Here is a 27,294-nt window from a genome sequence, read left to right on the forward strand (position 1 = left end):
TTCTGCCACTACCACTGAGGAGACACAAATGCTGCTAGAATATCAATGCTGATGAGCTGCCCTCACTCACTGGTGTTCCTTGAGGAAGGAGGGTTAGAAACGGTTACATCACACATCACAGCAATGTGAATCTCACAGTGGGACACTGTCACTGAGTGGGAGCAAGGCTAAACCTTGAAATAAGAGGATTCCAAAGTGCAATATCACAACGCCTTCGGTTTTTAAAAAAATCATTTATGGGATGTGGGCTTCGTTGGCTGAGCCAGCATTCATTGCCCATCCCTACTTGCCCTTGAGAAGGTGTTGGTGAGCTGCCTCCTTGAACTGCTGCAGTCCATGTGGTGTAGGTACGCCCACAGTGCTGTTAGGAAGGGAGTTCCAGGATTTTGACCCAACGACAGTGAAGGAACGGCAATATATTTCCAAGTCAGGATAGTGAGTGACTTGGAGAGGAACTTCTAGGTATGGTGTTCCCATCTATCTGCTGCCCTTGTCCTTCTAGATAGCAGTAGTCATGAGTTTGGAAGGTGCTGTCAAAGAAGCATTGGTGGATTTCTGCAGTGCATCTTGTAGATGGTACACACTGCTGCTACTGTGCGTTGGTGGTGGAGGGAGTGAATATTTGTGGATGTGGTGCCAATCAAGCGGGCTGCTTTGTTCTGGATGGTCTCAAGCTTCTTGAGTGTTGTGGGAGCTGCACTCATCCAGGCAAGTGGGGAGTATTTCATCACACTCCAGATTTGTGCCTTGTAACTGGGGAACAGGCTTTGGGAAGTCAGGAAGTGAGTTACTCATAGCATGATTCCTAGCCTCTGACCTGCTCTTGTAGCCACAGTATTTATATGGCTAGTCCAGTTCAATTTCAGGTCAATGGTAACCCCCGGGATGTTGATAGTGGGGGATTCAGTGATGGTAATGCCATTGAACATCAAGGGGCGATGGTTGGATTCTCTCTTGTTGGAGATGGTCGTTGCCTGGCACTAGTGTGGCACGAATGTTACTTGCTACTTGCCAGCCCAACCCTGGATATTGTCCAGGTCTTGCTGCATTTGGACATGCACTGTATCAGTATCTGAGGAGTCACGAATGGTGCTGAACATTATGCAATCATCAGCAAACATACCCACCGCTGACCTTTTGATGGAAGGAAGGTCATTGATGAAGCAGCTGAAGATGTTTGGGCCTAGGACACTACCCTGAGGAACTCCAGCATTGATGTCCTGGAGCTGAGATGACTGACCTCCAACAACCACAACCATCTTCCTTTGTGCGAGGTATGACTCTAGCCAGCGGAGAGTTTACCCCCTGATTCCCATTGATTGGAGATTTGCTAGGGCTCCTTGATGCTGCACCCAGTCAAATGCTGCCTTGATGTCAAGGGCAGACACTCTCACCTCACCTTGGGAGTTCAGCTCTTTTGTCCATGTTTGAACCAAGGCTGTAATGAGGTCAGGAGCTGAGCGACTCTGGCAGAACCCAAACTGGGCATCAGTGAGCAGGTTATTGCTAAGCAAGTGCTGCTTGATAGCACTGTTGATGACCCCTTCCATTACTTTACTGATGATCGAGAGTAGACTAATGGGGTGGTAATTGGCCAGGTTGGATTTGTCCTGCTTTTTGTGTACAGGACATACCTGGGCAATTTTCCACATAGCCGGGTAGATGCCAGTGTTGTAGCTGTAGTGGAACAGCTTGGCTAGAGGTGCGGCAAGTTCTGGAGCACAAGTCTTCAGTACTATTGCTGAAATGTTGTCAGGGCCCATAGCCTTTGCAGTATCCAGTGCCTTCAGCCATTTCTTGATATCACGTGGAGTGAATCGAATTAGCTGAAGACTGGCATCTGTGATGCTGGGGACCTCCGGAGGAGGCTGAGATGGATCATCCACTCCGCACTTCTGGCTGATTGTTGCGAATACTTCAGCCTTATCTTTTGCACTGATGTGCTGGGCTCTACCATCATTGAGAATAGGGATATTTGTGGAGCCTCCTCCTCCAGTGAGTTGTTTAATTGTCCACCACCATTCATGACTGGATATGACAGGACTGCAGAGCTTAGACCTGATCCTTTGGTTGTGGGATTGTATAGCCCTGTCTCACTTGCTGCTTATGCTGTTTGGCATTCAAGTATTCCTGTGTTATAGCTTCACCAGGTTGACACCTCATTTTTAGGTATACCTGGTGCTGCTCCTGGAATGCCCTCCTGCACTCTTCATTGAACCAGGGTTGATCACCTGGCTTGATGGTAATGGTGGAGTTGGGGATGTGCTGGGTCAGGAGGTTACAGATTGTGCTCGAGTACAATTCTGCTGCTGCTGATGGCCCACAGTGCTTCATGGATGCCCAGTCTTAAGTTGCTAAATCTGTTTGAAATCTATCCCATTTAGCATAGTGGTAGTGCCACACAAAATGATGGAAGGTATCCTCAATGTGAAGATGGGGCTTCGTCTCCACAATGACTGTGTGGTGGTCACTCCTACCGATACTGTCATGGACAGATGCGTCTGCGGCCGGCAGGTTAGTGAGGATGAGCTCAAGTATGTTTTTCCCTCTTGTTGGCTCCCTCATCACCTGCCGCAGACCCAGTCTAGCAGCTTTGTCATTTAGGAGTCAGTCAGCTCGGTCAGTAGTGGTGCTACCGAGCCAATCTTGGTGTTGGACATTGAACTTCCCCACCCAGAGTACATTCTTCACCCTTGCCACCCTCAGTGCTTCCTCCAATTGGTGTTCAATGTGGAGCAGCACTGATTCATCAGCTGAGGGAAGGCGGTACGTGGTAATCAGCCCATGTTTGACCTGATGCCATGAGACTTCATGGGATCCAGGGTCGATGTTGAGGACTCCCAGGGCAACTCCCTCCTGACTGTATACCACTGTGCCACCACCTCTGCTGGGCCTGTCCTGTCGGTGGTGATGGTGGTGTCTGGGACATTATCTGTAAGATATGATTCCGTGAGGATGAATATGTTGCTTGACTAGTCTATGAGACTGCTCTCCCAATTTCGGCACTAACCCCCAGATGTTGGTAAGGAGGACTTTGCAGGGTCGGTAGGGCAGAGGTTACCGTTGTCGTTTCTGGTGCCTAGGTCGATGTTGGGTGGTCTGTCTGGTTTCATTCCTGTTTTGAGACTTTGTAGCGGTTTGTTACATCTGAGTGGCTAGGCCATTTCAGAGGGCATTTAAGAGCCAACTGATGGTGGGTAGACGAATCAGCTCCCGACCCACTAGATGATTTGGCCTGATACTTGTCTGTGCATAATTAATGACCCTCCAAGTGCGGAATCAGGCACAAGTTCCAGCCATTCTGGCCAGTAGGGTGAGCGCCGCCAAAACTACCCACCACCGCACTTAGTCTCATAATTGGAAAATTCCGCCCCTTGAGTCAGTTGGCAGCCATAAGGGGTAAGTGAGAGGAAAGATATATTCCAAAGGGCACCAGACAAATTGTAATGCTTTCCCCCTTGTTTCTATACTTATTGCTGGCACTCCCTAGCACTTTTGTATCAGAAAGCAAAGGTTTTTCACTTCCAGTATAAAGCCAGCAATTGTTGAAGTGCATCATTTGCACTTTTTAAGGAAGACTGAAATTCATTATCATCTGTGCAGTATGCTTTACGTTATTTTATCTGTAATTAGGAGAAGGAATATAGACAGCTAGCAACATACAATGACATCAGACGTACATTTTTTTATGGTTCTGTCTTTACAAATTGCTGTCTGTATGCGACAATTTTCATCATAAAATGGAAGAAAAGAACAGTACATTCTGGAATCAGCATGGATAAAATCATTACTGGCAAAAACTGTGCTGCAAACAAGCAAACCCTTTGAACTGATGCATTTACTTTTAATATTTTCACAATTATGAGCAAAAACATAAAACTGATATTTTATTTTATCAGTATTGTTCATCCTTCGAGGCATAGATGACCATATCCACCATCTGGGGTGTTTGGTCAGGTTCCAGTGGGTACGCAGGCGACTGCTCAGGCTGAACTGCGTTCAGACGCTCTGCTGCAAATAAGACAGGGTACCGCAGATGATTGAGTTTTGGACAAATTGTTTGCTCAGGATTTCCTTTCCCTGCGTTTTCTCTCTGCCTCTGAAACGTGCTTGTTTTCGAAGGAGACGGAAACCTTTTAAATTGGTGCAACCATCCTGGGTGAGCTTCTCCCAGGACTCAGGGTCATTAGCAAAACCCCTGAGCAAAGCCTTCAGAGTGTCCTTGTATTGCTTCCCTTAACAGCCATGAGACTGCAGCCCAGACTCAAGCTCTCAATTGGAGGCTCATTTTGGTAAGCGAGTATCAGGCGTTCTGGCTACGTGACCAGTCCAACTCACTTGTGACTGTCTCAATATGGTGTGGATGCTGGTCAGGCCAGCTTGGGTGAGCACCTCAGTGTCTGGTGTTTTGCCCTGCCATCTGTCTTCAGAAGCTCCTGAAGGCAGCTCAAGTCAAAGTAGTTGAACTTCTTGGCATGCCACTGTAAGTGTACGTGCAATCTGGAGGGCAGTTTGCATCGCCAAATGCAATTAAAATTGCAGCTTTTCTTTCTTCATCTTTTTGCATTTGCTGTTGCCCTTTCCCCCTCCACTGTCTCCACACTATGTACATGGTTAGTCTGTACATAAAAGGATGAGTAAAATAGTTGGTGTGGAATATTAATATCTGATATATTTATCTCTTTCTTTACTCATTCACAGGATGTGGGCATTACTGGCAAGGCCAGCATTTATTGCCCAATCCCCGTGAGTAGTTGGTGGTGAACCACCTTCTAGGATACAACTGAGTGGCTTGCTTGGCCATTTCGGAGGGTAACTAAGAGACAACCATTTTGACCAGACTGGTAAGGTTGGCAGATTTCCTTTCCCTAAAGGATGTTTGTGAACCAGATGGATTTTTACAACAGTCCAGTGGTTTCATAGTGGCCATTACTGATACAAACTTTTTAATTCCAGGTTTTATTTAATTAAACTGGCTGTCATGGTGGGATTTGAATGCCTATGTCCAGATCACTAACTAAGCCCTTTGGATTACTAGTCCAGAAACATAATCACTGCACCACCATACCCTGGTTATCTTTGTGTTATAGTTTACAGAATAATGTTGTTGGTGGTAAAGCACTTTTGGACATCCTGGTTCCATAAAAGGCATTATATAAATGCAAGCCCTTCTTTAGTTATTGACCACATTAGTTATTGACCATGCCACAAGAAAGTGGGAGGAAGTACAACATGCAAATGTCACAGCAGCAGAAATATAAAGAGCAATTTTGCTTCACTGTATTTTTACATTTGTTTTATTCATTTAAAGGATGTGGGCAGCACTGGCAAGGCTGCATTTATTGCCTGGACAATAAATCCTATCCCTAATTACCCTTGCAAAGAACCACCTTCTTGAATACAACTGAGTAACTTACTAGACCGTTGTGGCTGGTAGTTAAGAGTCAACCATATTCCTGTAGGCCTAGACTCGCATATATAGGCCAGACTGGGTAAGAGCAGCATATCACCTTTCCTAAAGGACATTAGTGAACCAGATAGGTTTTTATGACAATCTAGTAGTTCCATGGTCACTATTACTGATACTAGCTTTTTATTGCAGATATTAAGTGACTTTTTTTGCGGGGGTGGTGAGGACAAAATCCGTATTGCAAGCACTCATTTCTTATTTATTCTAAATTTAGTGCAGTGAAATCCTGCCATTCGCGGGGATGCGTTGCTGTGAATTCTCGCAAAGGGCAAAATTATGAACAGCGAACATGCTTTATTATGGGAGTGAATTAGATAGGTTCCAGCCATCCCAAAATTTGACTTTTTTGAAGGCACAGAGGCAATAAAAACTGTGGGTGGAATGTTATGGCCCCGTCCAAGTGGGGCCAGGGCTGTAAAATGCGGCAAGGCATTCAAAAGTCCGTTAATTTTACAATCCCACCGGCGAAAAATTCCACACTACGTTTTTGAGTAAATTCAAGACAATTTTACTGGGGAAATTGTTTAACAAAGCAAGAAAACAAGAACAATGCGAAATGTGTCCTACTTACAGTAGAAATTACAGTACAGTACTTGAGATTGGAGGGGTGAATGGGCTAATGTAGACGTTCATGTGGATAAAAAGAACAATGTTATTGTTGACTGCTTTGCCTTTTGCTTTTCAATTTTGTAAGGTTCTCGGTAAGGGGCAATAGCTGTGTCAATCACTCTACAAAAGACGAGGCTTCTTTCCATGCTTGTTCCATGGTCTGTCCCCTGCTTTTTCAAATCGTCAGTTGATCTTATGAGACCTGCCATCATCTAGGTTGTGAACTGCGCCTTTTTAGTCTCTTCTTCCCGCTCCTACTCCTGTTTAGACTCAATTAATCTCATCAGTTCAACCAATTCTTCCGTAGAGAGTTCCTCTTGATGACATTGAAGCAACTCACCCACTTCAGCTGTGGTCATGTCTTCTAATCCTTCCCCTCCAACTTGTTTTGCCAACTCAACAATCCTGGCCACTTCAGTACCCACACTGGGGAGCCCTGTGAAATCATTCACAGCCTCAGGCTAAATTTTGTTCCAGCAGGCATTCATGGTTGAAGCTCTAACCTCATCCCATGAGTCCTTAATTATGCCTACTGCAATGAGGTTGTTGAATTCTTTCCAGAAAGCAGGAACTGTGCTTGAAGGGTCTGCTACCATAAGATTAAGAATGTGGCTGATATCTCTATAGGCATAGTAAGCCTTGAAGAATGCAATGACCCCCTGGTCCATTGACCGGATAAGTGAGGACATATTTCGGGGTAAAAGTAAAACGTCAACATCTGGATGGCTATCTGCAAGAGAGACTGGATGTCCAGGTGCATTATTGAGGATAAGTAGGACTTTGAAAGACAGGTTCTTTTCCCTCAGATAAGTCCTGACTTCTGGAAGAAAGCAATTCTCAAACCTGTCTTCAAATGCTACTATGTAACTTAGACATTACTGTTAGCCTTCCGAAAGACTGGCAGATGAGATTTATTTTTCCCTTTAAAAGCTCGAGGGTTTTCAGACCTACAAACCAGCATTGGTTTTCAATTAAAACCAGCCACGTTGGCACATAGCAGAAGGGTCAGCCTGTCCTTTGCAGCTTTAGAACCAGGAGCTGTCCTTTCTTCTTTGGATATGTAAGTCCTATTTGGCACTTTCTTCCAGAACGGGCCAGTTTCATCTGTGTTGAAGACCTGCTCTGCCTGGTAGCCTCTCTCCTCAATGTATTCCTGCAGCACCTAGGGAAACTCTCCTGCAGCTGCATGGACAGCTGATGCAGCCTCCCTCACCAACTTCACATTATACAGCCCGAAGCGATCAAATCATCCTGTACTGGCTGAGAATCCTTTGGAAGACAAAGGAGAGGCACCTTCTGTGTCACCTTCATCATCGCTATTATCACCAGTGATACCAACACCACCCTCTTTACTACTTTTTATGTGCGGGTACAATTCAAGCACCTTATTTCTAATGATTGGACCATTACCTGGAGTCCTCCTTTGATGATGGTGCTGTATCCACACATTTAGTAACTTCTCCATTTCGTCTAAGTGTGGATCACTCCTACTAAAAAGATAACCTGGCAGTACGATTACCAGAAACATTAACACTGGCCCCTATTTTTTCTTCAGACTGCATCATGTACTTGATTGTATTTTCATTGACACTGTATTCCCTGGCCAACATGGTAGCACTTGCACCATTTTTCAGTCTAAGATTGTGACTTTCTGTGCAAGTGTCATCACTTTTCTGGGACGCTTTCTGCATGGCTCTGACTCACTCATTTTTAGTAAAGTGTTGTACTGTACCTCTACTGTAAAATACTGGTCAGGAGTTATTGTATCCTGTAAATCACAGCAACCCACATACAGTTACAGACAACGCACGCGCAATTTCCTACTGAGGGAAATACACTACAGAAACCTAGGATTTTCTATCTTTTAAGTGCTGTTTTTTTCTTTATTTCAGGATCAGTATATGTTCAGATACAAACTTTTAATGTTTGAATCATGGATAGGTAAAGATTTGGGGCTACAATGGACGATTGTGTGCACAAGGGCTTTTGCGCGGGCAAGCAAATTCGCAAAAGAAGCCGTCGCAAACAGCAGGACTTTACTGTATTTCCTCAAAAATTCATTAAACTACTTTATATAATTGTAAACACACCCCACAGACAATTCCTGCATTTCCAGCCATGTCCTGGATTTTTGCAATGAGCAGAACTGTATTGTAAATCTCCATTGTAGTGTTAGTTGCATCAAATATTGAGTTACTAAACGTGAAGGTTTGCAGAAACACTAAGGCAGAACTGTTATGTCCTGTGATGAGAGGCTAACATTGCACATAAACCACAGGATGTATTTTAGATGCACGTTACTATTTCACAGAATAACTCAAATGTGTGTCAACCTGTAATTGTTATAAAAAAGACAAGATGGTACTCATTATAGATTTCATATTTATGTAATATGTCAAGAAATCCTACTGTAGGGTTAAACAAAACCCTCACCTGACACCTAATCTTGGAATTAAATCTTGCTCACATCTTCCGGTCATTAGGCAATGAGTAACATTTCAAAAATGTTAATTGTTAAAGCCTGCTCAGCCTTAGCTACTAACTGCCGCGGTTTCTTAATGTGACTGTCAATGTTATGGAAAATTAGTGGATTTTAACTAATTATGATAATGGAATAATTTATTGCTTTGAAAATGACAATTAAATATGTGTTTATTAAAAACCAGATTGCTTAAGCGGGAAACAATCACAATTGCTTGTAGTCAATGTGAAAGGACACAATACATCAAAATGTGGGCACCTCACCATACTTTATTTCACTTAGGCATAAGGATGAATTTCAATGGGCGGGATTTTCTAGCCCCACACACCGCTGGGATCGCCTGGCCCTGCCGAAAGTCAGTGGACTTTTGGCTGGGCCGTAACATCACCACGGTGGGTCCAGCCATGGTGAGGCCAGAAAATCTCGGCTAATATCTAGATTGTAAAATTTATATCCTCGTTTTCAAATCTCTCCTCATGCCGCTCCTATGTCCGTAACCTCCTCCAGCCCTGCATCCCTCCAAAAGTTCTGCGTTCCTCTTACTCTGGCTTCTTGTGCATCCCCCACTGCCTTCTCCCCACTATTGGTGGCTGTATCTTCAGCCGTTTTGGTCCTGAACTCTGGAATTTCCAACCCAAACTTCTTCACCTTGCCACCTCTCTCTCCTCCTTTCGGACACTCTGCATCGAACCAACATCTTTGACCAAGCATTCGGTCACCAGTCCTCATGTTTATTTCCAAGGCTCCAAAATGTGTCATTTTATGTCTGATGTCATTCCTGTGAAGCAATTTGGAACATTTATGAAGTTAAAGGCATTAAATAAACAAAAGCTGTTGTTGTAGTTGATTTGAATTCGGCTCAGACCTGGTTTAATTCATTATAATCCTGTAGGTCCTGTTATAAGTAAACAAAATTGATTTGCAATGCTACCAACAGTCCCCAGTTACTTGAGTTGCATTTGATCTGAGAGATGCAAGATTTCCTGAAGGAAAAAGGCTATAGTGTATGTTTAGATTATAAGAGGGAATACTAGGAGCTAGTTTACGGCTCTCCCACCCACACACATATACAAAGGATATCTTGTTTCTCCATATTACAGTATTTGAATATACTTTTATAATCTGCTTTGACTCAGTTTGTTGCCATTAGTTTTGCTTATTGATTGCTGAGGCGCCAACATGCCTTGAATGCCCAGCATTGTGCCGAATGTTCCCTTACTGTTTCCTAATTTATCCGGAAAATACTGATGAGAAAAGAAAACAGAATAACCTGATAAAGGAATGGGAGTTAACATTCTGGGTGAAATCCTTTCTCACACACTGAAATATCTATTTTTTTCCGATGCTGATCAGTTTGCTGCGCACTTCCACATTTCTTATATATATTTCAAAATCCCAGCATTCATGGTTTTTCTCTTTATTTTTGGTTCAAAACTCATAGCGGATATGTATCAGTCAAAGCATAGGTACACTACAAAGCATCATAACCCCTGTCTTTTCTCTTTATGAATGCTGACTAATCTGCCTAGTTATGCTGAGGAGGTGGTAATGGCCCTGCTTTTCTGAGAAGCGATTGCTTTTTTTGGAAAATTTCATAGGTCACTTCTGAAGACATTAAAAGTCAATCAGTTTGTGGGACTAGAGTCATGAGTAGGCAATCGCAGGTAGGATAGAAATCTTCCGTCCATGAACAACACAAAACCTTTGAGTTTTTATAATAATTCCAGAGTTTTCATTACCATTTTGTTTTCTTGAGCCAGGCAATACATGATCTGATTTATTAAATTTAGCTTCACAACTTGCTATGGTGGGATTTTCAACCAATAACCTCTGATTACCAGTTCTATGCCACAACCACTGTGACACCGTAGATGTACATTAAAAAAATACTGAAGGTGTAATCATAGCTGCTGCTGGCTGAAGCTTGCAATCTTTGTCTTCTTGGGCATGAACATTAAGTGTGGGATAGGTCTAAGGATAGTCAGTCAGAACCCTATAATCCTCTTACTCGCGACATACAATAATTCCCTGTTTAAGTCTTTCTGCTTCAGTGTTGCACAATTCATAAGGGCTGGTGTTCACATTTAGCATCAGGAGTTTTGTTTTAATGTTGTTTCATGCCAGGTCTGATGTAGGGTCGTGTGACCTAATTGGGGTCATTTTGGAGCGGCCTCTATGCTCCTTACCTTCACGGTCGCTGCACACCCGCCCTCTCTCCAACCCTCCCACTTGCTGCCCCATTGCTGACCAACACTTCCCTCGCCGACCCTTCCACTCGCCAACCCTCCTGCTTTCTAACTCTATGCTCGCCGACCCACCCGCTCGTTAGCCCTCCTTCTCTCTGACCCTCCCGATCACCGACCCTCCTGCATGCTGACCCTCCCACTCACCAGCCCTCCTCCTCGCTGACCCTCCCGCTCGCCAACCCTCCTGCTCGCCAACCTTCCTGCTTTCTAACTCCACGCTTGCCGACCCTCCTGCTAACCAACCCTCCAGCTCGCCGACCCTCCAGCTCGCCGACCCTCCAGCTCGCCGACCCTCCAGCTCGCCGACCCTCCAGCTCGCCGACCCTCCAGCTCGCCGACCCTCCTGCTCGCCGACCCTGCTGCTCGCTGACCCCCCCCCCCACTCGCCGGCACTCCCACTCGCTGACCATCCAGCTAGCCAACCCCTCCCACTCACCAATCCTCCCACTTGCCGACACTCCTGCTCCTTGACCCTCCTGCTCGCTGACTGACCCACTTGCCGACTGAGACCCTCCCGCTTGCCAATACTCCGCTCGCCGATTCTCCCGCTCACCGATACCCCCACTTACCAACACCCCAGCTCCCTGACTCTCCATCTCACTGACCGTCCCACTTACCAGCCCTCCAGCAAGCAGCTTACCTCCACAACCCTGCAACGTGAAGCTGCTCTCCCTCCAAAGCTGCTCTCCCTGCCTCTTGCCTCTCATCTCCTGGGCTCTTGCTCACATCAAGGATTTGGAGAGGGGAACAGCGAGTGGGAGAGGTGGGGAGCAGGAGGTTTGACGAGAGAGATGATTGGCAGCAAGAGGTAGGATCGGGGAGCAGGATGTGTGATAACTGGGAGGTTCAGCGGGTTTTCAGCGAATGGGAGGGCCAGTGGGTGGCAGAGGCAGCGAGCTGGAATGTCGGTGAGGCAGAGAGCCAGTGAGTGAGAGGGGCAGTACGCCAGAGGGTTGGGAAGCAAGGCAGGCAGCAAGCCGGAGTGTTGATGAGTGGGAGAAGCAGCGGGTGTGAGGGGCAGCGAATGGGAGAGGCAGGAAGACAGGGGTTCGTGAAGCAGGAGAGGTGGCTAGCCGGACTGTTGGCAAGTGCGGAAGGGGCAGTGAATGGAACGGGCAGTGAGCAGGAGAGGCTATGTGCGGGAGAGGAAGCGTGTGTGATGGGCAGTTAGCGAGAGGGGCATAAGCATGAGGGTCAGTGAGCGAGGTCAGTGAGGGGGATTGCTGATAGGTGAGTGCGATTCAGCATGGGATAGCACGTGTGCAGAATGTGTCAAAAGTTACACTTGTCCTTGGTTTCAAGACTTCTTGCATGGTGCACTTGAAATAAGTGAAATTATCTAGCATACAACATATGAAATAGCTAAAACTGTGTCTCTATGTCAGCTACGTCTTCTCTTCCCAGCTCTTGAATTTTCAAAGATTAGCCACACCTGTCAAACGGTGCAGAGCAATGAGATTCTAATCTGCATCATTTACTGAGCATATTTACTCATCCAGTTACATTTGAGTTTGTTCACACCAGCTGCCTAGGTTACAGCTTCAATCTTTCAGTTTTGAAGAGTTCACAATTTGCGATGCAAGGAACAAGAGCTACCTGTGGAGTTTTAGCACGGTAACTTGCCTGGCTTCATGCATGAGTCAGTGTGGTGTGATAGTTGTACCCGTCTCAAAAGTCATTAGCAGGGTGAAACCTAATGCTTTTGCTTTCTGGTGGTTCTCGCTTGCTCATTCTGGTGGTTCTCGCTTGCTCAGATGCTCGTTGTGGCTTGACTGAGTCCTTCCTGTCAGAAACAGGCAGTCGCTCTAATTGTTTGCAATGCTGTGCTTGAAATAGCAGCAAAGTTAATAGATTCAAATGTGCAAGGCGGAGGTCCTCTTTGTCAGACCCTTGAAGGTATTGCCTGGCTGTTATATTCTTTGCTTCAGTTTGTGCTCAGTCAACATCTGTTGCGATCTCTTGCTTTGCTTGATAATCATCTGTGGCTATCCATGTAGCTAAGATAGAGCAGGGAAATTTCCAGTTGTAAAACCCCATCTGGTTCACTGATGTCCTTTAGGGAGGGAGACCTGATCTGGCCTACATGTGACTCCAGACTGACCTGAAAGCAAGTTACGTTAGGCACTTAGGGATGGGCAACAAATGCTGGCCTTGGCAATGACACTTGCATCCAAGTTTAGGAATTTGTATGCAGTTTAGAATGAGCTTAGTTTAGAATAGTGACAAATTTTCTTTCTTGGTTGGCATTAATCTATCCTATTTTCCCTCTTTTAAGTTTCTTATTTGTCTCCTGTGTGCAAGCACCTTGATCATTTTTCTGTTTACACATTTATTGTGATTATCTGGAATGAGCTAAGCTGCTCATTTTTCTTGTCCAGTCTTATTATTAAAGGGGATGTTTACATACACCCTGGCATGTAGCTCTAATATGCTCAGATGATCAGTTTTAAAAGTTTGCAAAGTTTGCCTGTTTTTGGAAATGTCTGATCCCTGGGAGTGAAAAAGTAGTAGACACGGAATGGTTGCTCTTTTTTTTAAATAACTCGTATTGTTTAAAATTCTGAACAGGAGAAATTTCATTGACAAAGTTGAATGAACCCCCGTAGGAATTACAAGGTTATTGCCATCCTGATAAACTGACTTGTGTGGTATGTCAAGGAAGTTTATGAAATGTGCATTTATGTAATTATGATGCTAATTAGGCTTAGTGCTGTTAAAATTTCTAAGTGCTTAAGAGCTGCATTGCGATAGTTTGTGTGAAATAACACTATTGTTGGACTGCATCCTCTTGTGTGATACTGGTATCTGGTTTTGAGCACTGTTAGCTGAAAGCACCTACAAGCTGCCAGGTTCTCACTTCACCCAAATGGGGGAAAAGCTGAATACTGAACAATGTGAACTGCCAGAATAGGTGCAGCTAACCATTGTTCAAATAATGGTAACATTTTTAAAGTTAACGAAGAGCTTATGGCCCTGTTGACTGTTTACCAATATTAGATATGCAAAAGGAAACCTATTGTAATATGAAACTGTATCGAGATGGCTTTATGCTCAGGTGATCTCAGAATTCTGGTCAATTTTTCTTCAGTTACGCTACCATTTGATATCAATGTGTTACGAGCCCCATAGAGACTAATAACTTTTAGGAAAAGATTTGAATTCCCAGTGACCGACTCAAAGGATTATACAAGATTTCACGTTTTAAGATGTTTACTGTAACAAACAAACTAAAGTCATCAGCCACTAAACATTACCTAGCAGGCAACAAATACGCTAAATTATAGAAACGGTATCCTCCCTTAACTTCTTAGTGCAACCAAAAAACCCATGCCAGGTTTCCTGCAAATTTGTAGCCTTTAGAGGAATCAGTTTAAAGTTACTTCTGGCTTAAAACAGGCTGATAACATCCACTCAGTCTTTTGAGAACTCCCAAATCGATTTTCAGCAGCAAGGCCATTCAGGTGACTCCTTCACCCGGCCACGCAATGCAAATCTTCCAATGTCCTTAAATTTCCACAGGCTCTGTCTCTTCAACCAGAGAATGTGCTCCCACCAGCATCCGCCCTGGTAGTTAACAGAGAGTAGCCTTTTCTCCTGCTGTTCGCGGCAGCTGTGATTTCCCTGTCTCTCTCCATATTATCTTGAATTAAAAGAGTCAGTTTAAAAAAATAACTGTCTTGGAATGTCCAGCGGTCATAACAAATGTCAAAACTACTTCACAGTGTTGAAGTTGCATTGGAGAACTGCACTCTTGAAACCTACATATACTATATAACCTTTCTCAGCAGCCAACAAATCTTGTTTGATAGCTTTTTGGACTTCTTCTCCTGGTTGCTTCAGAAAATGGGCTTAGGCTAACAAATATTAGGAACTGCGACAGTGGCTCTTTCTCATTACTGTTTGTGGGATCTTGCTGTGTGAAATGGCTGCCACATTTGCATACACTGCAGTCACGGCAGATAATGGTAAGCCCATGTAAAATCTTAACAGGACCTCAGTGTGAATACCGTGTGTATTCTTAAAGACCACTCTTCTGGAAGGATTTTGTTGCCTCACAGAGGGTATAGCACACACCCACAAGGATACCGCCTTGTATGAGGTAATACAAATATGAAAACGGACTTGAAAAATAGGGTCTTTTTTCATTACAGCAACACCTATTATACTGTCCATAATATAAGTGTTTAAAATTATAGAAGGACTTGGCAGGGTAGATAGAAGCAGTGTGGACCCTGTAGTTGTGGGGTCAAGAATGGAATACTAAAGAAGCAAGATTAAATGTGAGAGAATTAGAATATAGGGCAGAGAATATTTTATTGACAAACAGGATTTTTCGGAGGATGGGGTTTTCCACCACGTCACCTGAAGAGTCAGCAGGGAACGTATTCCCATCGATACTGGCTGCCCTGCAGCCAAATTTGGCTGGAGACTGGACATCCGCCCCTCACTCGGGAGGAAGTCCTGCCTCTGAGAGCCATTGGCCAATCAGATTGGCCAGTCGCTCGGTAGCTCCAGCAACACCAGTAGCATGTTGACCAGGACTGGAAGTACGAGCAGTCCCCAGATTAAAAGTGCCGGAGTCCAGGACCATGTAAGTGCCAGTGGTCTCATGGCAGGGAAGGGAGGTGAGGCCCAAGGGAGGTGAGGAGAGGAGGTGGAGGTCTTGGTGGGGGAGGGGAAGAGGGAGTGGAGAAGGGGGAGACCTTGTGGGAGGGGTGCCGGATGTGGAAAGGAGGCCTTTGAAGGCCCCTCCCCCGCCCCAATCCTTTTTGCCCAAGCCTGAGCATGGTGACTTTCCGGGCCTCCCCCTTGCTCCTGATCTCCTCCCACCAGCCAGAAAATTGAGGCTAGGCAGGAAATGGCCTCTAAGTGGTCATCAATTGCTCATGTAAGGACCTCAACTGGGGCAAGGGTACATCTGCTGGCCTATGCCTCACCCATCCCACTGTATAATTGCCGAGAGATCAGGATGGGAGGGAGAGCAGTGGGAAGGCCATCCAGGAAATTTTACAGGCCCCACCCCTGCCAATGGGGGAATGTAAAATTCAGCCCTATAATGCTGAGGAACTCACTTTACAGGCAGAAACTATGTTAACCATCAAGGTTACATTGGGTAGCGGGATGAAAGAAGTGTTGAAGTGTTGTTGGAACAGAGCAGGTAAATGTGAGTGGGTGTTTGAGTGGGTGTTTTGCTTGCACGGAAGGTAACATCGAAATGGACTGGTTGAGCAAAAGGAGCTGTTTGTGTGTTGCAACTCTTATTTGCATTTGTGTGTGTCAAAAATATTGACTCACCAATCTTGTGGTGATTGGATAGCTGTACTCAATGGAAGCAGGAGTCTGAGAACCATTGCTGCATTGCTGTGTGGACCTATCTCTGATCCATGCTGTTTTTAAGTGCAACCACCTGCTCAGATGGTTAGATTGATCATTTTACCCTTGCTTGAGAAGCTTCCTGAAAAATTTATGAGCGACAGGCTTAGGTGCTGCATTTATTAATGCAACTTATTTTGGATAAGATTTATTTTATTCTGAAGAGCATTTGGTCACACACCTCGGTATAAACACAATAGCTTCTGTAAATCGGGTCGCAAATGTACCAAAACAAAAAAAAAACTTCAAAAAAGTAATCATCTGACATTGCACCTCCAACAAAGGAAACCACATAAACTCAGACCAGGTTTAAGTGACGATGGTGTGAATGGGACCTCCAAACTTGGAATGAACGCAGGAGCAAGTTTTGCTTGGAATTCAACAAGGGAAGGTGAAGACAATTACACCGAACTACACTGCTGATCTGATTGTCTTGGAACTCTGTTGGCTGAATTTTCCCAGCCCCATGATGTGCGGACTTGGAGGCACAGAGGCCAGGAACAGAGAGGGAGCTCCCCAATGCATTCCCGCCTCTGGGCAACTTTCCCAAGGGCGGGCTGGTAAGCAGATCAGCTGCCTGCTCCGCGGATGCAGGGGAACGATTTTGTGGCCTGTCCAGCATTCCAGTAATGGAGCAGCACCCCTCCCCCCACCACATATGGAGGCCTCCAGCTCAGTGGGGTGCCCTCCCCGCTGCAGGCTAAGGGTCCAGCGGACCAGGAGGCCCCCATGTCACAAAGAGGTGGCTGCATTCCTGAAAATCCACAATCACGGCCGAGACTGATCCAGTGAAGGAGATTCACCCTCTAGTGCAATTCACCTACCAGTCTAGATGCCAATTATTTGATGCTTGTGTTCAGGCCACTGAAAGTGCCTCTATCTTGAGGCATCCTCACGATTTCTGACCTGCCTCAGCAGTGTCCACCTCTCCCAGTGGGATTGAAAGGTTTGAGAGTTGACAGCCCTCTGATTGGGCCAGCAACATCAGGAGTAAGGACAGTGAGCATGGAGCTGGCCAATTAGGAGGCAGCCTTCCGGAAGATTTTGATGTTGATCTTGCTTCCAGCAAGTGCAGGCTTGGGAACCTCGTTTGATTCTGACTTTGGGTTCCAAAGTCCACTGGAAATGCTGCCCTTTATCTCCTGCTCAATATCCTTGTCTTATCAATGGTTATGATGCAGTAATTCAGAATGGCAGCCTGTGGTGTGATCCCGTGAAAACTCAGCTGACATATGTCGTCATTAAAATGGATAGGATTGAGTCCTAATCTCAAGAGAAGGATATATAAGTGGGCAAAATCACCATGAAATAAAGCATCTCTCTGTTACAGTATCAGGTTGTTGCAGAGAAGGGAAATGTGTCTGTGTATTTTGTTAGGGGTCTAAAACGTTGTGCATCAGTTGTATGTCAGTGGTGGCATTCTTGTCTCTGAGTCAGACGTTTGTGTGCTCAAGTCCTGCTCCAGAGACCCAAGCAGATCATCAATGATGAAAATAAGGTGCAGTATTTCAGATGAGGTGTTAAACTGAAGCTTCCTCTGCCATCTCAGGTGGACATAAAAGATTCCAAGGAACTATTCGAAGAAGAGAAGGGGAGTTCTCCTAGTACCCTAGGCAACATTTATCCCTCAACCAATAGCTGGCCACTTATTTCAATGCTGTTTATGGGAATTTGCTGTGTGCAAGTTGATAGCTGCATTCTCTACATTACAACAGTGGCTATACTTCAAAAATACTTCATTGGTTGTAAAAGTGCTTTTGGGATTTCTGAGGTCATGAATAGTACTAACTCGATGCAAATCTTTATTTACTTTTTATAATATTTAACTTCAGTACTTTACTGCATACATTAGATTGTTATAGTGTCTTTCTCATTTTCCCATTCTAGGCATTGCCATCATGTGTGAAACAGAAATAATATCAAATGAACCCACAAGCCCATCATCATACTACGGCGAATCCTCCGATTCATACTATCGTGTGGACCGCTGGCAAAAGCTCCGAACAGCTGTCAGGAAGCTAGAATTCTGGGAAAACTTCAATGCTGAACTGGCAGGATGTGGGTTTTTTTCTAAAGTATATAAGGTAAGAGAACCATTACTCACCATTTTAACAGTGCCTTTCATTGTTTCACAAATAATGTTGGGTTTACTTATGCCAATAATGAGGTGCCTTCTTCATTTTGTGGAGATGAACACTTTGAAAATTCAACTAAAGACTAGGTTGAAATTCCTTTCACGTGGACACTGAAGAGTAATAACTGATCTGTCAATCAATCATTATTTGATTAGTTCTGTTCTGAAGAAGAGTGTTATTCCACTCAAAACATTAACTTTGTTTCTCGCTCCACAGATGCTGCCAGGCATACTGAGTATTTCCTGCACTTCCTGCTTTCATTTTATTATTAATTGCTTAGCTCTGTTTACAAGTAAGAAATGGATTGACAGTTTTTATTCTGAACAACTTACCTATTTACTTTGAAACAATACCTGCTCATGTACAGAAATTCACAAGTCATGCTCCGGCGAATGAATAAGTAAAAAGGAAATTAAACAGTTTAATATTTATCACTGGACTAAACCTCTTAAATATCTTGTTAGAGGCAGGTCAGTTGAAGGACAAGCACATCACATACAAACTGTGTATGCCTGATTTACACATTGGCATTTTTAAAAGGTGGTGTTCTATGTGACCGAGTGTACCAGGCATAAAGAAAAGGATTTCCACCCTGTTTGTGTACTCTCGTTCAAGTTAGAAATAGAGGCCACGATGTTTCCACCTTAAACTGGAGATATTTCATGAGAATCTTAAAATGAGACTGTGATGATTTAATTTCATCCTATGTTCTGTTTTATTCTTTGATGTTGCACCTCGCAGAATGTCGAGTACAAATCTTGCCCCGGTATAAATGGATGTCAGAATCACTCAATGATCAGCTGCGAATGGAAGTTCATTTAAAGGGCGTAGTAAGAAGAGTTAATAAGCAGTTGTAAGGTCATCTGTGCATCAGTGGGCCTGGGCCAATGAAGCAGAAATTGCAAATCTGAACCAACTGCTGCAAGGACATCTGCAGCCAGCATGCAGTTTACAGCTGGCAACCAGTAACAGTAAGAGATAAATGGAGGGTCAAACCTACAAATCCTTCTGGACATGCTGTGATGCTGATTCTTGTCCACTTGAAGTGCCATTCAATAAGCGTTGGGTTGCTGTATCAATTGCCTGCAACATCATGAACAACAATAACAATTGATGAACTTGACCTAAGTGTTAACCTTTTATTTTGTGGTTAACCTTTATTTATGCAGTATTCCTATAGCCTTTCCAACTGCCGAGTAACTTGCCTCAACCTATCTCACTGATGGTTACAATTATAGAATTACAGAATGACTACAGCACAGAAGGCCATTCAGCCTGTCACGTTACAGCGCCAACTCTCTGCGAGAGCAGCTCAGCTAGTCCCAATCCCCGGCCTTTTCTCCATGGCCCTACAAATCTTTCCTCTTCAGATAATTATCCCATTTTGCTTATGAAAGCCATGATTGAATTTGCACTTTCAAGCTGTGCATTCCAGATGCTGTGTAAAAATGTTTATCCTCATGTGATCTCTGCTTCTTTTGCCAATCACTTTAAATTAATGTCCCCTGGTTCTTGACCCTTCTACCAATTGGGAACAATTTCTCTCTACTCTATTCAGACCCCTCAAGATTCTGAACACCCCTATCAAATCTCCTCTCAGCTGTCTTTTCTCTAAGGAGAACAATCCCAGCTAAGCCAATCTATCCACCTAACTGTAGTTTCTCATACCTGGAACTATTCTCGTACAGCAAGTCTTCGCTGCACGCTCTCCAATGCCTGCAGATCCTTCCTAAGGTGTGGTTCCCAGAATTGGGCATAATACTGCAATTGAGGCTGAACCAGTGTTTTATAACTTTCTTATTTTTGTACTTTATGCCTCTGTTCATAAAGCCAAGGTTCCCATATACCTTAATAACCACTTTCGCAACCTGCCCTTCAATGATTTATGCACATATACTCCCATGACCTGGAGGGAGCACATGGTGTCTACTGGTGTGCTTGATGCCTTCTGTGACTGGCGGGCACCACAGGGGCTGGAGTACATTGTCAGCCCTGGGAACAACATTTTAATTTAATTAGTTAAATTTCCTTTTGAAGTTTTATTTTTGTTACAGTGCCCCATCAGGGGCTGTCACCCCTTTTATTCATTTATTTAATTGACTAACATTCTTTCAAAGGAGCATATACCCCCGGCCTCTCAGTTCCTGTACCCCCTTCAAAACTGTGTCATTTATTTTATATTGCCTCTCCTCATCCTTCCAAAATGTATCACTTTACACTTCTTTACATTAAACTTCATCTGCCACATGCCCACCCATTCCACCAGCCTACCTATGACCTGTTGAATTCAAGTCTATCAATCAGTGTCCTCCTTATAGTTCACAACACTTCCAAGTTGTGAGATCTGCAAATTTTGCAATTGTGTGCCCTGCACACCCAAGTCTAAGTGATTGAAACTCTTTCGAGTTATCAACAGTCACAGATTGCAACTCTTTCGAGTACAATCACAGTTCTTGGTTTCCGGGAGTGGGACATGAACCCACAACCCTCTGATTCAAAGGCGAGGGTGCTATGAACTGAGCCACAGCTGACACCTCTCTAAGTGATTGAAATAGATCAAGAAAAAGCAGTGCTCCTAATACTGATCCGCAATATCTAATTGACTTAATGATTTGAACATTGGACCTATATATGTAGCCCTCAGACATTTGCTGAGCTTGCTAGATTTAAGTAATTGCCAACTTGATTACAAAAAGAAACTGCTTGTTTAATAGATGGATGTCATTTACCAAATCAGGCAGCAGAAGACATTCTGTGAATCATGACTGTTTTATAGTTAGACTATAGTTTAGTACAAATACCAATTTCCACTCTTCCCTTCTGGACCCTTTCCCCCTTACAGAGGACAAACCCAGCTCTTAAGTACAGGCTTCAATGAGCATCATCTGCTCTCGATTCACTCTGAAGCTTGGCCTGGTTTACTCTTAAAGGGGCCTGCATTTCTAACTTTGTCACTGCCGGTCATATACATACCTGAATGCGGCATATTGTCTTCCCTTAAGCTTTTTGAGGCTATGAAGGCTATTGAACAAATAAAAACAATGCTAGCATCAAGGTAGACTGAGTGCAAGATTCTAATTGAAGCTGTATTTTCTAAAGGCTTGAATAACCATGTTACAAATGCAAAGTTTATAAAATAGTTATGTTTTGGGACTTTTGCTTTAATTTAGGGGAAATTGGTGGAATGAAGGGGGTCATGTGACCTGCTTGAGTGGCTTGGTTTTTAAAGAGGGGCTGATTTACTGGGAAGAAGGTACAAGATATTCACACCTGTAGACAATGGCAAGAGCATCTGAGCTGGTTGTGGGTAGACTGTTGGACTCCAGGTCTCAGAAGGTGTTGTTAGAATATCAGGTTTAATTAATAGTTATACTTTAAGTTGCCTATTTAATTCCAAGATAGAATGGAGTTGGGGGTCTAGAGGATAGCTAATTAGCATTTCTACCTGGATACAAGGCTCCATATGATTCATGCTGCCATGGAGATGTGTTTTGAGAGGGGAATAGTCTAGAGCAAATCATTGTGTTATTGGATTACAGAGTTTCCTAAGACGTTACTGAAGCTCACAGACCCAAGTCAGTCTATAGGAATCCGAGAGAGAAAGTGAGGAGAGAGAGAGAGAGGTGGAAGCTGCCAGTCCTGCACCTGAAGCAGTGAAAATTGTGTCTTTATTCTTAACCGCAGAGAAGGTATAAATTTTGCTCACACCTTTTGCTTGAAGGTACTCACGTTCAGATTGAAGATACCAAGTTTGTGAGGATTTAATCGAGGTTGGAAGATTTGCCCAGCTTTGACTAGAGGGCGGAATCTCCAGGGTGATCCTCACCGCGAATGTTTCGGGGTTATAAGTTGCCCAGTTAGGAAAGGAAAAAGGAAGCACGTCAATGGGAATGGACAATAGCTTTGGACTTGTTCTAGGAGAATAAAGTGTCTACTTCAGGGACAGGGTAAAGTCTAGCTGTGGTGGGGGATTTTTAGTCATTTTATAAGTTAAATAGGGGAAGCCTTTCTGTAGTCTAGAGTTTAAAATGCCCACAAAAATAGTGTTTATCTGCTGTATTTAGCTTGTTTGTTACAGTAAAAGTCTTAAAACTTGAACTCTTGTCATGTGATCCTTCCAGTCAGTCACTAGAAATTCAAATATCTTTTTTGGTAAGTTATAGGTCCCTATGGGGATCATAACAATCGTCAAGGATGGAATGCAGAGGAAAATGAGGCAGTGAGAACTGCACAGTTCTCAAGGGCCCTTCCCAAGTTTCCATTCATTTAAATAATTTATTTATCTTATTTAATTTTTCACAATTTTAAACACCATTATTAGTTCTCCTCTTAATCCTTGGCCTAGTGAAATCAGCTTCAGTTTCTCAGTAGCTTCTTATCAAAACTAAAGCCCCTCATCCTTAGAATTTTATTTTATTCACAGGATTTATACAAATCCTGTTCCATAACCTCTCACAATGGCTGTGAATCACCAATATTGTCAAAAGCTTTCTGAAAGCTCAAGTGTGTTCTGTCACCTATAATATCCTTATACACAGATCAGTAACTTGTATTTTGGAGGAATATTTTACTCCTTAGTGTAAAGAAATAATTGGCATAAAATATGTAGCTTTTTAAGGATAAAAGAGGATTGCTGTTTAATTGCTTAGGAAATATAAAGTATTTACAAAGTTCATGCTGAGGGAAACCACTCTGAGCTCATTATGTTTATTAACCAGATTAAACAATACCAGTCAGCCCAACACATCCAAAGCAAATCAATGTTTAATGAAGATGTACCAAAAGGAGCATGTTAATATTGGTATAATATTTCAAAGAGCACACTTTTAAATATTAAAACCTTTAAATAATAAAGTTGTGTTGTCTGTGCTGAACTGATGTGCTGTTAAACTAAATTGTGAAGGAGCAATTGGCCAAGCATTGTCAATTTTCTTGGAGAATGGTGAAACTATTTCACGGCTTTATGTAATCAAGGCCATTTAGTTCAGCACTAAGATATTTATTTCAAAATTCCAGCTAATTGTGAAGAGATACTTCTATTGAAGTGCTGACTAAATGCCCATTAGTTTGCTACTGGAACAGAGATGTCATAAAATCAAGAGTTAAACGGTTTTGAAGAGCAACAACGCAGCTGAATTAAACTAAATTTATACAGAGGTTTATTTGGCTTGGGCACACTGTTATGAGAAATTATGAATTGATATGCAATGGAGCACTATTTATACTTGCATCACAATTCCATTATTATTGCTGGAAGTCATACAGCTTGTAGTTATGGTGCTTGTCTGGCACTCAAATATTCATAAATCTGGATTAGCAGTGATGAGGTGGTGGTAAAGGGATTTACAGAACATAAAAGTGCCTGGATTGTAGAAATTCTTAAAAGCAAGATTGACTGCAACAAGTATTCAGATGTGATTATTTTAATTTTACTTTTCCAGACTAGACATTGTAAATGTAATATTTAATACATTCTGTTTAAAACAGCTTAAATATGGCTGAATAGCCAGGCTGTTCATTACACTTCAGCTTGCTGCTCATACCTGTTTAATCCGGTTAGTCACCTTGCTGACCAAAACATGGAATGGAGCTATTGCGAACAATGGAATGGATTAGATCACTACATTACAACATAAGCAATAGATCAATGAGTTTAAGCCCAGTGGTGATTTTCATGCCATTTTCCCCGTTGAACTAAAACTGTTGACTGTAGCCATGTTTATGACTCCTCATGGAATGGGTACAAGGGAACAATGTTATAGGTTGTTCTAATAGTTCCCATTTGGTTCAATCTCTACCTCTCCCCAGCAGAGAAAATTTACTACTTCAAATAGAGCCATACTTAAATATTGCGTTCCTGTAGGGAGTCTAATATTGTAGATTGCAATGGAAGCCTGGACTGAAATGCACTGCATAAATCTATGTAATTTTGCATGCTGAAAAATGGAACTTTTATAGTTAAAAAAACAAACAACATATTTTGCTAACCATTGTTGCTGGATCAAAATCCTGAACTCCCTCCCTAACAGAACTGCGGGCATACTTACACTACAGGGACTGCAGCGGTTCAAGAAGGCAGCTCACCACCACCTTCTCAAGGGCAATTAGGGATGGGCAATAAATGCTGGCCTAGCCAGCAACATCCACATCCTGTAAATGAATTTAAAAGAATAGAAAATCACATGCTCATTGACTGAAAATAGTTTTCTTACACATATCAGTAAAGAACACAATTATACAGTAAATAAAGGTGATTTCTCCGTGCTCCTGATTATGCATAGATTGTAACGACAATAATTGTTCTGTGATTAAAGGAAAGAATAGTTCATACCTTGACAACTTGATGAAACTACTTATCTTTGTTGTAATGTTTCTACCTTTGTGTTAATGGATTGATACGCAACACACCATTAGATACAATTTCCCCTTGAAACACTAAATATACTCTGTAGAGAAACTCGTTTTCAATTACAGATTGTAAAATCAGAGCCAGAAGAGTTTAAAACAGTGGATAGTTGGTCTTCAGCTTTGCTCGAAAATACTTAAGTCTAGAATTTAAATGTGGTTATGCATCTCTAAACTGACAGTATTAGAACTTTACTGCTTCAGCCTTTTTTTTTGTTCATTCATGGGAAGTGGGTATTATTGCCCATCCCAAATTGCTTTTGAGATGGTGGGCCATCTTCTTGAACTGCAGAACAGCAAAATTCCTGCTCTAAAGGGCATTAGAGAACCAGAAGGGTTTTTATGACGGTTTGATAGTTTTGTGGCAACCATTGCTGATACTAGTTTTTTTTTCCAAATTTTATTTAATTAACTGAATTTAAATTCTATAGCTGCTGTGGTGGGATTTGAATTCATGCCTCCTGATCATTTACCTGGGCCTTTAGATTATTAGTCCAGTAACATGACTACTAAACAACCATACCTGGACTATCTATCATACAAGAGAGTGCTTAGGCTGTCTCTCTTACGACCTTATTAATTTGTAAGAGCCTGAGTTTAAGATCTTAGCACTCTTAGCCCCAAGGGACAGGCACTTTGAGCATGTTTCCTGGGCACCTCTGCTGTTGTTGTTACAGAGTTAACATTTGAAAATTTTAGAAGATAAAAGCAGTCTACTGGCTATGCAGATTATTAATGGTACCGGTGTTGGCAGCAGTTTTAGGAACACTGATGCAACAGTTAATGCCTCAGAAACTCGGTGTTTGAACAGCAGCGAATGAAATGTGTGAGAAATGCTTCAGGGCTTAGAATGCTTTTCTGAGGATAAATGTCTGCTACCAGGGAAACACTACAAAGCAGCCATTGCAGCTTTCAGTTTAAGATCTGTGAAGAGTGAGCAGGATACAACATTTGGTAAAGAGTTAAAGGGCATGGTGATCTTGTAAATGTTTTGTTTATTTCACCAACACCAAAACTGTTGTTTCAATGGATTCCAAAATATGGATATAGGCCTAGAGGGAATGGTGCCTGTCATGTTGTTATCATGATATAAAGGCACTAATTGTTCATAAGGGATTAGGCAAACATGTTGTGGGTTCATTTATTTAGACTAGGCACATAAGAACAGCTGTACATGGGTGGAAACCTTGAAGATACCAGCAGCAGAGCTGTGTGTGTGTGCTCTGCTCAGAGCAAAAGTGAAACTAAGACTGGATCACATGACACACTTTCCTTCTAGTGATGTCATCCTGCTATCCCTTAAAGGCATATTACAACATTTCCCCTTTCTTTTAAATATACTTTCCCCCCTTCCAAAGAAATATTTACAATACATGTTCATGTTTAGTTACTATTACATAAGTATATAGAACTGAAGAATCTATAAGTCTCTAAATCATAGAGATAATCTCCTGATAGGTCCAATCTTGTAATGGTAACCTCGTTTGGAGGTTTCTTTGATTGCCCACAGTGACCTGTGGGATTGTCATTGTTAGAAGTTGTTCCTGGTTGCATTTGGGATCTTGTCCTTGATGCGATAGGACCGCAGTGTGGTCGACGAGCTGGAATGGATCTGATTTGTCCTCGGTTATGTGTCACCATTGCACCTTTATGTGTAATGACTTCATAGGACCTTGGTTCCAAACAATCCTTGTCACTTAGGCTGGTTACCACATACCTTCTGGATCCTGGATGCGAACTCCTTGTCCCAACTGTAAACTTGGCAATCCTGAACTTGCATTTTTATCACGCACATTTGCCATCTTGTCTTGCAGTTTTAAAAGTTGCTCTCTAGTTCCTGAGAGAGTAGAATGGGTAAGAGTAGATAAATTGGTATGTAATGGTCTGCCGGACATGAGCTCTGCCAGCAATGGAATAGTTACTTTTTAAAAATCATTTATGGGATGTGGACATTGCTGGCTAGGCCAGCATTTATTGCCCATCCCTAATTGCGCTTGAGAAGGTGGTGGTGAGCTGCTTTCTTGAACTGCTGCAGTCCATGTGGTGTAGGTACACTCACAGTGCTGTTAGGGATGGAGTTCCAGGATTTTGACCCAGCAACAGTGAAGGAACGGTGATATATTTCCAAGTCAGGATGGTGAGTGGCTTGGAGGGGAACTTCCAGGTGGTGGTGTCTGCTGCCCTTGTCCTCCTAGATGGCAGTGGTCGTGGGTTTGGAAGGTGCTGCCTAAGGAACCTTGGTGAATTTGTGCAGTGCATCCTGTAGATGGTACACACTGCTGCTACTGTTCACCGGTGGCGGAGGGAGTGAATGTTTGTAGAAGGGATGCCAATCAAGTGGGCTGCATTGTCCTGGATGGTGTAAAGCTTCTTGAGTGTTGTTGGAGCTGCACTCATCCAGGCACCGGAGAGGTGTCACACTTAAAGGCGTCATTCTCAGATGTAACATTGTAATGTGTAGATCTTGCTTGGTCTGTCTACATTTGAGAATTTGGGATTTCACCGTGCGAATCATTTGTTCAGCTAGGCCGTTAGACCAAGGGCAATGAGGAGATAAAGTAGTGTGATTGATAG

At 43.1% G+C, this 27,294-nt stretch overlaps 1 protein-coding gene across 2 annotated transcripts in view; it reads left to right on the forward strand.

Annotated features, from left to right (window-relative positions):
* LOC144685219 (dual specificity testis-specific protein kinase 2) overlaps positions 1–27,294 on the forward strand; it is a 106,036-nt gene that overhangs the window by 46,020 nt on the left and 32,722 nt on the right. Inside the window, exons 1-2 of one of the 2 annotated variants that reach the window (XM_078549652.1) lie at positions 12,584–12,703; positions 18,068–18,264. In XM_078549652.1, the coding sequence (XP_078405778.1) occupies positions 18,079–18,264 (186 nt within the window). In that variant the 5' untranslated portion in view covers positions 12,584–12,703; positions 18,068–18,078. Of the gene's footprint in view, positions 1–12,583; positions 12,704–18,067; positions 18,265–27,294 lie in introns of those variants that run through there. The other variant, XM_078549651.1, reaches the window with a different exon arrangement.

The sequence above is a fragment of the Cetorhinus maximus genome, chromosome 10, assembly GCF_964194155.1.
Source record: "Cetorhinus maximus chromosome 10, sCetMax3.hap1.1, whole genome shotgun sequence".
In the NCBI taxonomy this organism is placed as follows: Eukaryota; Metazoa; Chordata; class Chondrichthyes; order Lamniformes; family Cetorhinidae; genus Cetorhinus; species Cetorhinus maximus.